At 48.2% G+C, this 15898-nt stretch overlaps 1 protein-coding gene across 2 annotated transcripts in view; it reads left to right on the top strand.

The window, feature by feature from the left end:
* MEGF11 (multiple EGF like domains 11) overlaps positions 1-15898 on the top strand; it is a 207028-nt gene that overhangs the window by 190934 nt on the left and 196 nt on the right. Inside the window, exons 19-21 of one of the 2 annotated variants that reach the window (XM_059823857.1) lie at positions 1304-1370; positions 8245-8301; positions 15164-15370. In XM_059823857.1, coding sequence (XP_059679840.1) covers positions 1304-1370; positions 8245-8301; positions 15164-15370 — 331 coding nt within the window. The remainder of the gene's footprint in view (positions 1-1303; positions 1371-8244; positions 8302-15163; positions 15371-15898) is intronic. The other variant, XM_059823858.1, reaches the window with a different exon arrangement.

Below are 15898 nucleotides of genomic sequence, written 5' to 3'. Positions count from 1 at the left end.
AATGGCATTCCAGCCCCATCTCCTCCCCTTCCTTGGTCCAGCCTTTCTCCTTCCTGCTGTGTTTCCCCACCTCCCACGCCATGGTTATTCCTTGCAGGTCGTGGCGTGCTCCTTGAAGCAGACTCAGCTGGGATTTTATATCCCAATAGACTTCAACACATCAGTGGGGCCAGCAACGATGGCTTCATAACTTTAATTTTTCAGAAACAGGGTTGGGATTTGCTCTTGAACTGATGCTTCCTCAGGACCAGCTGTACTTTCAGCAGGTGTGGCTTTCAAGGGAAAAATGTCGAGGTGGAAAAGTCAGCAGCTTTAGCAAGTACTGTGATTCACAGACCCTCCTTGCTGGGACTCACCTGATCACCATATGCTTTGTAGAGCCACTTCTGCTCTGGTGCTCCAGTCTAGTGGAGCTGTGCACCCCCAAAACGGCCGCCCCTCTTCTTTCGCTGACTGCCATAAGAGACGCTCCAGCGAGCTCACTCCAGGTCCCCAAAATCCCCATCCCTCAGGCAGACGCTCTGCTTGCCTCTTGGTGTTGTCCTTAGGCATTACCGAGCTCAAGTGAGGCTTCTACAAACGGCAGACAAATCAAGAGCATATTGACACATGTGCTTAAGACAATAGCAGCCTCTTCCAGATGGTACCACCCCGGCGGCGCAGGCTGTGCCGGGCCGGCCCTCTCCAGCCGCGCTGTCGCGGGAGCCGGCTGCGCCCCGGGCGCACGGAGGGTCCCAGCTGCCGCGCTGCAAGAGATGTTTTTCCAACAGTAGCATCTGGACGGCAGCCCTGGACTCCTTTCCGCTTTTGCTGGCAGATCCGCACGGGCCTTCATGCTTCCTTATTGCCAATGTTATTTTCCTTGAATTGAGAGAAATCTTGTAGCCATTACCTCTCTTTTAACTAAATACACAGATGTATTAGCAAAGCCCCTTTGTTCCAAACAGCTCCTATCTGCATGCTTATGTAGGTGGTTTTGATCCATCCATCTCCATTAGTTATTTTGAAACTGCCGGCATGTCACTCCATGCACACAGGCATTCGAGTCGTCATTACTGGTTACCAAAGGAAATCCCGCATTTTCCAGCATGCTTGCGTTCATTGCTTGGTGAAGTGACTTTCCTTTGTGATTTTCCCTAATGCTAGTGAACAAGTGTCAAATTCATACAGATAAAGAACTGAAATGGCGAGGCCAAGGTAATCGTCATCTCCCATTTTTATTCGTGACATCATTGGGCTGAAGTCTTGGGTGGGAACTGTCTGTTTATTTCAGCATTAACCCATTATCATACTTTTTGAACAGCTCAGTAACAAAATCCTTGACAGAGACACTGCAGACTGGAGACCCTACAGCTATCTGAATGAACTAGGTCAGTAATTTTTAAACAATTTAATCACTGTAGTAGACTTCAGAGCAATTCCAAATCCAAATCAGCCTTTCATAAAGGCATTAACAATAGTGAAGAATATCGGTGTTGTCTTTATTTCACAATCAGAATTGCCAGTAGTGAAAGATGGAGAATTGAAAACTGTTTCCTTTACCACAAGCAACAGACTGGGAAAGCAGAGTCAATATTCATTCTAGTCTCCCTTCCTAGGTTGCTCGGTTGAATCTCTATCACCTACTCTAGAAATGTTTTTTAGGGACTAACTTAGAACACTAAAAATTCAAACTTTGGATATTTATTTATTTTTTTCTTTCATGCTTAATAAAGTTTAGCGCTAAATACTGGCATCTTGATAAAACTGTGGAGCCTCCGGCGGGAGCTGGAGCGTGCGATACACCCTGTTATCTCCCAGTTAATCATACAGTGGCCATTTTTCAGGCAATTTTGAGCTGCCAGCCAGTGCAAACAAGCCAAGAGTGACGTTTAATTGCGCTAGCTGAGTTTATTCTCCCTGGCTTCAGTTTTAACAGGGCTTTCAGCAGCTCTTATCTCAAAACCTATCCAGATTTAGTGCTTTGGATGCTATTTGTTTTCCTATCTGAGCACTTGGAGTTTAGCTTGTCAGTGGCAGAAAGCATTTGCCCTTTCCTTTACTGGGTTTACCAATATCTTACTGAAAATATGCGGTATGAGGGAAAGTGCAGTATTAAGTGGTATTGTAGGATTTTTAAGGTCAACTATCTCACAGCTCACATGGCAAAGGAATTAACAGGAGGGACCACCAGGCATCACATCTTGTCACTGCTCTTTTGGTCACACACCATGCCTTGCTCCAAAGATCAAGTCTTCCCCGCATCAGGAAAATCACAAAACTGTCGAGCTTCAATGCAAAACCTTTTCCATCATTATCAACCATTAACGTTTTCTTCTGTATAATAAGCTGCAGAACCACTGCTGTGCTTATCTGTATGGAACATGGAGAGTTGGGGGTGGTGAGGATTTCCAAGTGCTCCTCAAATCAAGTTAATTTTCCTTTGACCATTTTACTGTTTTGCTCACTAGCTTCATTTGTTTTTATCTTGCGGTGTCCTGAACTCCCTGCGTGCCACATTTGTCCCGCATTCATGCATTTTATTTTACTAGCAGAAGTGATGCTAAATGCCTTTGCAGTAAGAATGATGTAGAAGTGATAAATACTTCAGCTAAGTGGTCTCCAGCAAAACAGCCACAACTTTTTCCATGGCTTTTTGCATCCCAGATACTTTTTTCCTTTTTTTTTCCTTTGTTTCTTTCAAAATGTCGTTTTCACACTAATTGATAAAAATGAGATTTTTTTTCCTTCCCTTTTGGTACCAAAATTAATGCTTGCTTATGCTAACTTTCATAATGTTGAATTCTTGCTCAGATCAAGGCCATTTTTACATGAAACTGTAAAAAATTGTCATTTCATGGTCTTACTTTGGTGCAATAAAAGCTGCAGATTCCACTTACATGTGCAAATCTCAGAAGAAAGCTAAAAATGTCAATTCTGAATTGTAAACATAAACTCTAAGTGAAGCCTAATAAGGTCACTTAGGGGATCTTGACCTTTGCGTCATGCGTGGAAGCACCGAAGAGTTAAAGAGAGGTACCACCTCCTCATCCCACTCTTAGCCTTAGTTTTTATGACACAGATGCTCCAGCTCCGGTGTTGGAGTCGCAGTCAAGCCTTGTGCATGGCTGGATTCAGTTAAAAATAGTTAAAATAGCAGTGGGCAACTCCTCTGTTGTGACGCCGTGAAATATTATAGAGAGCAGATGTGTAAGTGAGCTAGAGGCAGGGAAGAGCACTTAAAGGAAACTGAGGAGCTATTCGGAATGGATGGAAAACCCTCAACTCTTCTGGTCACCTCCCTGGTTCTTCAGCCAGCAACTCCTCCGACTGAGGCAGTGGTCCCAAAGGACAGACTCTTTGGACCAACCAGATGAGAAAGAGCATAAGGCTCACAAAAAACATCTGTAGGCTTGTTAGAAATTGCGAGTGTCATAAATATGAATTATAGCTGGGGGAAAGGAAAGCGTAAGAATATCCATGTGAAAATTAACTTGGACACTCATCTTCTAAAACCTGCAATCATAAGGAGTTTCCTTAAGTCTTTTTTTTTTTTTTTTTTTTTACCTATGAAATGCATTTCTGACCAAATACTGTGCTCAAAGTTGGATGCTGTCCAGACCTGTCCCAGGCTGACACCTTTTGTATTTTGAACTGCAGCATACCATCACTTTTCAGGGTCATGGCTGTGCTCAGCCTGGATGTAAGGATTCAGGGACCCTTCTGATGGGGAAACCCTTGCTTCTCGATACCATACGAGACTCAGGCTTAGACTCCTCAGACTCCCCTTTGATCTCACAGCTCAGGGAGAGCAGGAGAAGCAGCTGCTCCCATGGAGAAGGTGCTGCCTTACTCGGGAACAGCGGCTGACAGCTCAGGAGAAGCCAGGAGACTGTTTTGAGCAGAAGCAGAGCACTACTGCTCAGCCGGTTGGTGGTATCATGCCCTTTTCTGTGTGCTTGGCACCACAGCTCCTCGCTTCCAAGCAATGTATCTCGATATCTGTGAGGCTCAACAGAATGCTTTCTGGAAATGCCATGGAATTTCCATTTGCTTGCATAGCTTATAAAGGTGATCACACAGGTAAAGGGCACACGAGTGCTTTAATTAACCCCTCTTTGCTCTCCTCACTCTTGCAGGCTGCAAGGAAAACACCTTGTGATTGCTCACAGTTTGATCATTGGCCTTGGCTGAGCCAGGAGTCATTCCTCAGCCATTTTACGTGGAAAGGGAAAGAAGAAAGATGTTCACTGAGGGAGCATAGGAAGGGCTCTTCATACTAAGGGAACTCAGGGCCAAAGGAACAGCCCATTTCAAAGTCCACCACGGTCCTTATTTCAGATGCATGTCCTACCCACTGCCACAGCAGCACAGATCAAGAGCGCGAGCAAACGTGGCAAGGAAGCGGGAGGGCGAATCCGCTGACCCAGCACCAGCTTCCAGGGAAGAGCGCGGGGCAGGTGGCCAGAGGCTGTCTGCTACACATGAGGCTAAGAAAAACTATTTAGTCTTAATTGAGGGCCCAACGTAACTCCTATCGACATCAATGTGTATGTTCCCTCTGATATCAGTGGGGCTCTCTTTGAGCCTAACAGGAAGAAATTGTGTAGAAAAACACAAATCTTATGTATGTATGTCTATGCATATATACTATATATATATAAGAATACATATGTATATCCACTGTACTTAGATATGCAGCGGATCTTATCAGACAGCCGGAATTTTGCCTCAGTTTTGTAGGACTTCGGTTGACAGGTTTGTATTCTTCCCAACTGGGCAATGCAAGGAGCAGAACAAAGCCTGTGTTTTTACTGCTGGCACATTTGCTTGTGAGCTTCAAATATCAGGCTTGGTCAGAGAGATGACCATATCTGTTACATGGAGCTGGAGCCTAGTGATGAGCACATTTGCACAAGTAATTCTCACAGATGTGTGCTTGAGATCAGAGTTTGGGGACTCTGTGGTGCCAAGAAGAGGCGGCTTTGTCACCTTCGCTGTGTGTCGCTCCCTGTTCAATGCAGCCTAGTCCTACTAGTTTCAAGGAATGGCTTGTCTTTGCATTTTCTATTCTCCGTCTCTTCTTGCAGAACCGGAATTGTTTGCCCTGTGACTTATCTCTCTTGCTCTAGTCCAGTCTGCATTAAGCAATTGCAGAGTCCAGCTTCCAGCTCCTATTCCAAGCAAGTCAAAAGTCCTAAACCACCTACTGAGTTCAGAAAAGGTTGTTAAGTGCTGGGCACAGCGGGCTGCAAGCAAAAATGGTTTATATCTGTAATGCTTTTTTAACAGCAGTCCTCAATGCAGAGACTAAAGTGTGATTTGCAGCACATCTTGAATGACTCAAAGCTGCATTTCTTCCGGAGGACCAAAGCCACAAAGTTTGATTCAGAGCTGACTGCATTTTTCTCAAAGCCAAGAGTCATGGAAAAATATTTCCAGCCGAGACTCTGATTTCACCCCAGCAGACAATTTAGTTTCAAACTGAAAACTAGACTTTCCTGAAGTGCCACATTCCTGGCCTCTTTAGGGCTCTTCCACATTAACTACTTCTGCAGTTTAAAAAATGATGCATCCATCATTCATTTCACCTCCTGCGGAATGCAATGAATACACAAAAATGGGTCATAAACCCCAGAGAATTGTAACAGATGTAAAAGAAGAGTAAAGGCAGAATTACAGGGAATAGGTTGGGAAGGGCTTTGAGGGGTCGTGTAGCCCTCCCAAGGCAGCACCAACCCTACCGGTACCTTTCCTAGCAGGTGTATCCCACCTTTTCTTAGCCATCCTCCCATAAGAAGGATTCTCAGTTTTCTACAGCTGCGCAGGAGTGAGACTTGAGCTCAAGCGTGGCAATGTGCTATTTTGCAGCTCAGTGTGGGCAAGGACTGCCTGTTACCCGACTCAGAACGAGATGTCAGGTTCACTCAGACAAACCCTGTATTAACACAGCAGCCGCCCTCCTGGAGAGTCTCACAGCAAGTTTGGGCTTACTCAGAGCAGGCACAGTGATCTCTCTGCTGCAGAAGCCCTTCCAGACGTGCCTGACATTTCCAATAGGACTGGCAGGAGCTCACATGGAGCTGAGCTAACGAAATATGCTCAGAAGGTGGAGTCCTTCCCCTGCGAGCCACCAAAAGTGGCGGTTGATATTGCTGCACCCTCGCAGCAGCCCCAAGGCTCCAGCCTTCGTTCAGGTCTTCACAGATCTGATGAGGATGCTCAGAACAGATGCAACATTCTTGTACAAGATGGACCGTGCAGTGAGCACAGCTAACCATTCCCAGGGTAACCTCTTGTTCGATAGGTCACTCATTCTTCATGGTCCTTATTCTAACCATCTCATTAATCCCCAGCAGGATCTGTCCTACAGGATCACTCCTGGGTTTTTTGCTGCTTGCTTTGGCTCTAACTCTGACATGGCTGGTCAATATTTTAAAATTACTGGGGAGGACTAGATCATGGTCCTGAGCAAAGTTATTTACCCCTGTCTTCTGGAGCCAGAAGCTCTTCCAGTGTTGCTGTTGAGCAACACTGTGTCCAGTGCACTCCCCATGGGTCAGCCCGGGTCTCCTTTTCTTCCCTGTCGCTGCTCTCTGTGTGGGTACAGCTCCCTTCACCCTGTAACCCCAGCTGTGTGCTCACCAGCTTCTTATACCCCAGCCTTGCTCTGTGCGGTGGGAGCTGCTTCTTGCCGGAGGCACCCTGCGTATTGGGGAGGCACCAGGGAGGCACCCCGGCCCAAACACTGCTTGGGCTTTCCTGCCGCTGGAGGAAGATGTGTGATGGCAGGGATGACCTTCGGGAGCACCGGAGCTGGGAAGCGGAGCACCAGCCCTGCGGATGTGAGCCAAGGGATGAATCAGCTCCATCCTCTTCACTCAGGACTCTGCCCTAGCAGAATACAGGAGAGAAAAAAAGCACACAGCTAATACCATTAGGTGAAAGAGCTTCCCCACTATGCCCAAACCGCCCTGTCAGCCTCCTCCTCTGCATCTTCTTTCAGGGGGTGAGTCTGGGAAGTGGCTCAGGACAAGTGGTGGGAAACAATGCAGAATGTTCCCAAATGGTTTGGGGGGGTCACCCTTGGCCGGAAGGGAGAGAGCCCCATCACAGAGAGCTCGTTGTGTACCGCCAGCCCTTTTCCTGTGCTCAGGGATGGACGGGCCGAGAATCCAAGTAAAGGGGTTTGTCTTGGATGTGCCAATAACACATTTATTGTCTAATTTAGTGATTTTCCTTATTTAGCAAAAAAGCAAGGCTGTTGTGAAGGAGGGACTGGTACGGCACTGCTAGTGGTGGTGACAGCTTTTTCTGTAGAGACCGGAGGACGTGCAAGGACAAATAGCTGGGAGACCTCTGGGACACGCTGTTTGCAGGGCTCTTTTACCAGCATAACTTAGTTACTTGATTGGGAATCCCATAAGCCACAAAGACATTTCTATCTTAGTAACGAAATTTGTGTTGATTTTGCTAGTCAATAAGAAATATCAGACTCTATAGTTAAAAAGATTTAAAGGTTTACATTAGATTTTCCTTTTGATTGATATCTAGGATAATTTGCAGTAGTGAAAATGGAAAAGGTTCCTATCACCTTCTGTCTCTGCCTCGGTAAGGAGCAGCAAGTCCTTACGGAGTTGCACAAGGCAGAAGTCTTCGCTATCAGCTCTCTGCTCTCAGTGGCTGCATTTTCAGAGTGCTGTAGCCACTTAGGGACTATTGTCACACCAGTTATTGAACTGTGCAAATTTATAAGCAAAGTCATATAATGTAATTTAGAAAGATTGTACACACCTTAGAATGTGAGACTGTGAATTAAAGTACATACTAGCCACAAATGAAACAAAGCCTAAAATTAGTCACAGAGTAATGTAACGTAACCTGTGGACTCAGATTTGAAAGGATATGTTTTAGGCTTCTTTTACTAATCCAACCTAGTGTTTGAGTAATGAACATATTGGCAGATGATCTTTTTTTTTTTTCTGTTCTCCTGATGGATAGCTGTTCTTGGTAATGAGCAGTACCCTACTTCGGGAAAGCCCTCCCTTCCAGGGAAGCTCTTAAGCATATCCCTAATTTCAGGTGTGCACAGAATCCCCACTGAAGCTGAGTGCATGCTTACAGCTGAGGATGTGCTTAAGAGCCTCCCTAAATGAGGGCTTTGATGTACAATTTAGGGGAAAGAATATGTGCTGCTCAGTAGTCAAAGCAATCCAATTTACATAAATATTTATTTGTTTTCCATTATATATCATTTTTATGCAGGTGCTTGTGGGATGGATAGACGTCAGAACACATACATAATGGAAAAAAGCTTCAAAGGTATGGTATCCAGTGCCCGCAGTCACCCTGGCAAAGAGTTTGAGGAGGGTGTCGTAGAAGAGGTGAGATAGGAGACCTGAGCACCCGGGAGAGTGGCCATGCAGAAACAGAAAGGGGCAGAGCAATTACCTACAAAATACGCCCGCGTGGCTCAGCTGGCAGCACTCGCCACTCCTAGCCAGATGTCTGGGGCCCATGAAATATGGATGCAAGTCTGTACAAGGCCGTAGGCTCCTGCCTCGGTGACGCAGCGTAAGACAAAAAGGGAGGGCTTTGCTGCAGGGACAGGAGGTGCAGGTGGAGCTGTCTGGCCGGGGGAAGCTCTTTTAGGACCTACCAGCCATCCTACAAGGGCTTTCTGGTGGCAGTTGCTGATGATAGACTGGTGCATTTGCCTGCTAAGTCACAGCTCTGTAAGGCTTTTAGCTATCCTGAGCTTAAACAAAGCCACTAGAAAACAAGCTGACCCTGCTATGTGGCCGCCACTGAAAGAGATTTATAGCAGAGCTTGAGAAAAGACCTCGCTCAGTACATTAACCAGTCACGCTGGCACGAAGCCGTTAATGGGCATTGACTCTAGGGCAGTTCTAAAAAGGGATCATAGACGAGTCACGAGCACAAGGCCCAATGATTTTACATTGCAGTTGCCACCAGGTTTACACTGAAAATACTCCGGTTATGTACGGACTACAAGCCCACTTGGCACAGTGGTCCCCACAAGCTCCTGACTGACTGGGCTGGGGTTTGGCACGCTGAGCTTGTGTTGAAGATGGAACAAGGAGTCTGTCTCATTCGGAATAGGCAGGTTTCGGGCTGAGGTCCTTGATCGGAGTTCAAGGCTGTTGTGTCTGTACACACCAGTTGGGAACGTCCCTCCATCAGCCGAGGAGGTAAATACTGCACAGCCTCTTTCCGTAACGTCCTTGAGCTGGTATCGGCTGAGTGATGGGGAAGATGGTACCTTCACAGAGAGCTGGTTGCAAGACACCCTCTGGTCTGCTACGGCACAGGTGTTAGAGAGCAAGACCTTTATCTCAGCTAACATGGAATACTGAAGGCGAATCCACATGAAAAACAGTGATGAGTTTATAGCCAGGCCTAGAGAACACTAATCACTTCGTAGCTGCTGTTTACAAAATAAAGTGCTATAAGATTTGCTAAAACATCACCTTACCACACAGAATCACTGAAGGAAACCAATAATCCATGACCAAGTCTTGCTTGATAAAGATAAATGTAAAGTATTAAAAGGGTTATGTATGTATATTTGACTTAATCCACTGGTTTTATCTACTTCAATGATTCCCTTTTTCAGAAAAAAAAATCTTACTATAGTATAGTTAGCTGTTCGTTTTACTCAGAACTAGTAATTTCAAGATTAAACTAAATTACTGTGTTTACGAAGTTAAAAAGCTGCTTTGAACACACGCAGTAGGAATTCCCATCCATAGACGCAGTCACACAGAGAGTGGGGTACCAGCGTGAATGAGAGAAAAAGAATTACAGTAACAGTGAACTGTGAAATGTATTTTCTGCTGCTACATATTTTGTTTATTATTTAGGATCTGAGCCATTTTCTTTACACGTTTACCTCCTTATAAATTGAAAAATCAGGCCTAGAAGCCAGGTCAGGAGAGTTCATGTGTTCTCCGTGGCTGCTCAGCTGCTGCGGACAGGCACGGCTGGCGCTGGCGAGGGCAAGGTGCCGGGGACACAGGAACACACCTGACTTCCCAGGGAGTTTTGGTGGCTAACCTGCAGGTAGTTAGCAGCTGAGATTTCTCAGAAGCATCTGCCTTTGGGTGGCTACAGGTTTCTAACAGTCCCATCTGAGGGTCAGTTTCTGGGTTCAGGCAGCTCTGGCGGCAGCACGGGCGCTCTCAGTCCAGATGAGCCCCCCGCAGAAGGAGCTGGGTGACGTGCCCGATGCTCAGTGTGCAGCCCTCCTCGCCCTGCCGCATCTTGCGTTGGCCCTGACAAGTCACATTCATCTGAAAGATGGAGAGAAAGCATCTGCTAAGCTGGGTCATTCAGATAAAAGAAACTCCCAGTCCCAAACAATTGGATTATGTCAGCAAAAAGACTTGGCAGGCGGGTGCTTTGTGTTTGTACACTTTAAAGATGATGTCTTTTCCCATCAATATCTCTTAGGTGTAACTGGAGAAAGCCTGCCCCGCAGTTGAAAATCGTGTTTGGTGCTCCTGACCCCAACCCAGGGCGTTGCATGGGGTGCACTGCCGGGAAGGGACGTGGGGGTCCCATTCCTTGAGGCTGTGGTGGTCCTGGTCTGCCACCCACTTCCCCCAGTTCTGCTCGGAGGAGACCGGAGGCCCCAGTTCGCAGCCTCTGCTCTGCGCTGGCCTGGCTGGAGGCTGTCCCCGGAGCCGGGCAGCCAGGAGAGGGATGTCCCTTTTGCAACCTGCCACTAGACATGCAGTGGCTGTGCTGCCAGTGGAGGCCCAGGGGTTAGGCATGACCAGTTTCTGTTTGCCAGGCTCACCCACAGACGAGGCCAGCTCACACCGCAGTGTCTGACAGCTCCTCGCGCCAGCGAAGCAGCAGGAACCCTTTGGGGCAGCGAGGGGCTGGATGCCACGGTGCCAGTCCTATGGCACGTGGTGACAGTGGTTGAACAGTCACAAGGTTTTCAGAGCCGTTTCTTTCCTGTGCGTGGTGTTCAGCAATACCATTTCCAAGCTTTTCCTTGCAGCTGAGCCCTTTTCTATTTTTTTTTTAGGGTTTAATTTTTTTTAAATGAATGCTGATGCACTGGGGGAATAATGTGACCTCAGGCACTAACACTTTAAGGAAAAAAAGGCTACGCTTTGCACGATAGCCAGCAAATTCCCAGCAGTTAGAAACACTAATGCACTTACCTCAGGGACTTGGGGCTTGGTTCAGCGTGGTCCATTTGTTTGCTGTACAGGAACGTGTCCCCACAACTGTGGCACACTCTGAAAAGCAGCAATAAGCTCTCGCTATGTCACTGTCCTAGCAGCAGCGAAGGTTAGCCAGGTTAATGAAAGCAGCCAGAAAGGCACGCTACACTGAACGTCATCCAGAAATGTGATTAAATAGTAGGAGAGTGTGTTTTACTTGTGTACATCGTATTTCCTTAGCACTTCAAACGCGGCAGTAAGTACCGAGGCTTGTCATTAGTATGCCAGAGGATATTCAGGGCAAAAGAGAGGAACCTGGTCTGTGGGAGGGACAAGTACTTTTCCAGTCCCGCGTAACAAGAATAAAACCTCCTTCAAAGGCCTGGTGATTGGTATCCAGGCAACACAGAAGGCAGGGACTTCAAAATTAGAGCATATTCCCCGTATTCCTCTAGCGTGTCCAGCTGATCAAGTGCTTACAGCGAGTACCAGCGCCGCTGGTGGCAGTGCCACGGGTCGGGCTGAGCTTTGCACCTCCACGAGAGCCGACCCCGGGGGTACAGGGGAGGGTGCCGAGGCGGCATCGCCGGAGCTCACACATGGCCTGCAGGGTGAACGGGCTGAGAATTTCCAAATACATTTGTTCTGGGTTAAATTAATTCATGAAAGGAAATTTGACAATTGATGCCAGACTTTTTAATTCTCCCCAAATTACCTTAATAACAAAGTAACTCAGATGCTTCCACATCCTTTAGAGTTAAATTCTCTGCGATCTTGCGCATAATGTGTCTTGCAAGCTAATGGCTCCCTGGTGCATAGCACGTTACCAAACACACGCTGGTGCTCCATAAATTATATTGTATCCGGAGCGAAGGGTCTAATCCCTAGCTAGACACAGAGTTCCCATTTAACGTCAGCGGGAATCAGCTCTTGGGTGTGCTGTTTCTCGATATCTTCTGGGAAACAGCAACTCCTGGGAGAGGCCAAATGAATTTGGGCAGCCCAAGGGGCACTTAGCTGGTCTTCCCTGGGAAGGGAAGGGCTGGTGCTGCGGCTGCAGCCCGAGGGACACCTGCCTGGGGGGTAGTGTCAGCGCTAGCAGCAGTACGGGTGAATTTTGGCTTAGGAAGATAAAAGTAGCTGAGCTGGACTTAATAACATATATGATGTACTGGGGTTTTTGCCTGTGCCAGCTCTGATGTGCCTACTTCCATAAACAAAGCAGCACTGACCCATGCAGCTATTTACCTGCGTGCTACAGCACCACAGGAGCAGGACTTCTCACTCTTCCCCCTTTTTCCCTGTAGTAGCCAGCAGTCTTTTATAATCTACATTTTATGAATCTAAACCAGCTCTATTTTGATTTGTTCCCTCCCAGCCATGGTGCCGACAGGGAATGCTATGCAGCGGACTCTGGGGGCACCGGCAGCCTCCTGCTCGCACGTGCAGCTCTGGCTTTGCCCTCTCGTCCTCGCAGGGTCCAAAAGCCGCATGCACCTAATCACGCCGCCCGCTTTGGTGAGCTCCTGCTTCTCACCCCCGTGAGCATCTGTTCAGCAGCATGGCTCCAGGCAAAGAAGCAAGTTTGCAACGGTCTTCCTGTCCTCTCGCCCCAAAATTTAGAGCTGGCTTATTAAAAGCTGCCCAGGCTCTCCTAACGAGCACTACGTCCTTGTAGCAGCCACCAGAAGCTGGTGGGAGGTAGAGCTGAGCCTTTCTTTGGCTAAGAATGAAAGAAAAGCCTCAGGGCTGAGTCCCTGTCCCTCGTCGGGGCCGTGTCGCTGAAGCAGTGAGTGCTCCTGCCCTGGTGCTGGCACAGGCACCGCCGGCAGCTTTCAGCTCCTTGCCCACATGAGACAGCTCACCCATGCGCACTCTTCCCAGCGACTGAAGAATGGGGCCCAGTCCATATAGCACAAGTATTTTTAGCCTAAAGATTTTCATTTTACTACAGGATTTGTTAGTCTTTGTCTATTGCCTCCTCACCTTTAAACACTAACGGATCCTAGACTGCGTGGCACCTTAATTTAAGTCATACATATCCCAAAAGCTAGTAACGCTGAGCTCACTCACGTACAAAAGCCTTTGGTCTTGCAGGGTTGCTCCATCGCTCATTAGAAGGATGGGACAGAACAACTTTTCACTGACTTGCCTCTACCGGGACGGGGTTGGGAAAGCTGGAGGGCCAAACCCTGCTGCCAGCAGCCAGGGAATATGTGTGTTGCTTTGGTTCCTATCTCCTGTGATGTACCAAAACAGATGCGTTTCACTTCGAAGCAAAGGCATTGTTGATCTCACCCAGGCTGGTCAAACGAGGAGTTTCTTAATTTTATTACTAAATAAACTGCACTGGTGTCAGGGCCTCTGCCAGCCCCCACGTCCCTGCTGGTCCCAGCACGGTCCAGCTGGTTTGCTTTGCAGCGGAGCTTCCTACCAAGCTGGTTTCACCAACCCTGAGAGCTGAGGACTCTCGAGATTTGCTCCTATCACTGAAATTGGAGCACAGCAATGCAATCGCTTGCTGCAGGCCGCAGGGCACGACCCGACACCTTGTTCCGGACGCCTGCTCGGTGCTATCTCCCAGCTGAGCCAAGCCGAAGGGCACCAGGCCTGGGGGCTGACGGACACACAGACACAGGCAGACACACAGACACAGGCAGACACACAGACACAACCCCAGAGCTGATGGAGGGAGCATTGCACCACAGAGTGAAGCAGACCTGACAAGGGAGTTAGCAGGACGGGGCGGATAGGCACAGAGACGAGGTTTGTAAAGGAGAAGCGATATCTTGTTGTCTGTCTATTTCTTAACCTGAATTTCTCTTTTTGTCTCCCATACTAGATAGCGGGGGCAGCTGGGATTGCAGCTATTTTGCAAGTCCCGCTATTTCACCGGGAGTATTTCATATATACCAGGATCTGCCTTTGTACTGTAACCCAGCACAAGAAAATGCCTCATCTTTCATTGCATCGCTCTAATTCTAAATTAATGGCACTGCCCAGCAGGATGCACACAGCAGCAATGGCACGTTCTTGAATGTCAATGTTAAGACTTATTTATTCTCTATTATTTTTTTTATTTTACTTTTAAAGCAAGACTGGCACTGTACCTTGCAGCAGGCTGGCGTACCCCAGCCAGGGTCACCGACGGGGGAGACCGGTGGTTACAACTCTCACGCCAACCTTGTTCTCCCCATGTAGCGCCTCCTCCCTCACCATCTCCTGTTTTCTCCAGCCTAGGGGAGAGGAGCAGTAGATGTCTACAGCGCTGGGGAAAAAAAAAAAAAGCAAAGCAAAAGCGAGGCTCAGATGGAGGCTTGTCCCCCCCTGCAGAAACCCAAGCGCTCCCCACTAGCAGGAGCAGCCTCCTCCCGGTCTTAATGGCAGAGGGAATACGGAGCAGTTGGTTTCTCCCGGTGCTGGATAGCCCCAGAAACCGGAGCTCTCAGGGGACATACGCGCATACGCTGCCCTGATGCAGTTCTACGCCTGCTGGAAATGTTTTACATTCAAACGTACGGCATTTGATGTTGACCAGAGCCCCCGGGACGCTAACCCTGTAGCTGGCCCAGCAGGCCAAGTACCAGCAGAAGGTCCTGCTTGCAGAACCAACTCGCCACGGCCGCGTGCATGGGTCTGCGGGCAAGCGGAGCGGGATGAAAATGTAGCTCCTTAGGAATTAGGGGGAGGGAGGGAAAGGATTGCCACCTCAAATTAAATATTGCAGTAAATGACAACCAGAACCTTTTACAGGAAAACCTTCGGTATCGAGCAGGGGTTTATTTCTTTCCTGCTAGTGAGTTGTGGATGCAATGGTCTGGACACACCCAGAGCACAAGCGTTGGGTGTGTGTGCTGGATGCTTCAAGGATCTTCCTTACCCCCTGCCCCCCTGTCCCCCCCACCCTTCCTGCAGAGGGTCAGTTGTAATTAGCCTAAGCAAGCTAACAGCTCTAACACCCCCACTCCGCTCTTGTTTTGCAGATTATATGAAAGAATCTGTGTGCAGCTCCAGCACTTGTTCTCTGAACAGCAGTGAAAACCCATACGCCACCATTAAAGACCCCCCCATTTTAACATGCAAACACTCCGAGAGCAGCTACGTGGAAATGAAATCGCCTGGTCACAGGGAGTCCCCGTATTCAGAAATGCCAACTTCATCGACAGCCAATAAAAACATCTACGAAGTTGGTAAGCGGAGCGGGCGGCACAAGGTCTATTCCAACAGTTGGCGTTTTTATTGTAGATGCTGGTGGTTTCCTTCTTTCCCGACACAAGTAGCACGGACTTGGCACAGTGCAGGGAGGCGCTGGCGGGGAGGAGAAGGCCTGTGCATTAGCGTATTGATTTGGGGAGCTAAGTCCCGGGCGGGGGCCCGTGCCGCGGTGGCGGATGTGAGCGTGGGACAGCACCGAATTGCTCCTCCAGCCCCGGCGGCGGAGGGCTGCAGTTCCCGCTTTATGCTCATGTTCTAAACTGCTGCAAAGTCCAGCTGCAAGATTTTGAAAGCGCGGAAGTGTTGGTCTTTTGAAGTCATTATCTGCAGGGCTTTGGGAACTACCTGCCCTTGGATCTGTTTGGTGTTTTTCTCCCTGGTCTGCCCCATGCACTGCCCCATGCGCTGCCAGTAAAGCTGCGAGGGGAAGAGATGGTTTGGGAAGCTGATGTTCTGTGCTTGTGACAAAATACGAGTAGCATAACTAATTTTGGGAGCACTGC

This window comes from Gavia stellata, chromosome 13 (assembly GCF_030936135.1).
Source record: "Gavia stellata isolate bGavSte3 chromosome 13, bGavSte3.hap2, whole genome shotgun sequence".
NCBI classification, from domain to species: domain Eukaryota; kingdom Metazoa; phylum Chordata; class Aves; order Gaviiformes; family Gaviidae; genus Gavia; species Gavia stellata.
The sequence above is the reverse complement of the archived record's forward strand: the minus strand, read 5'-3'. Positions and strand labels throughout refer to the sequence as shown.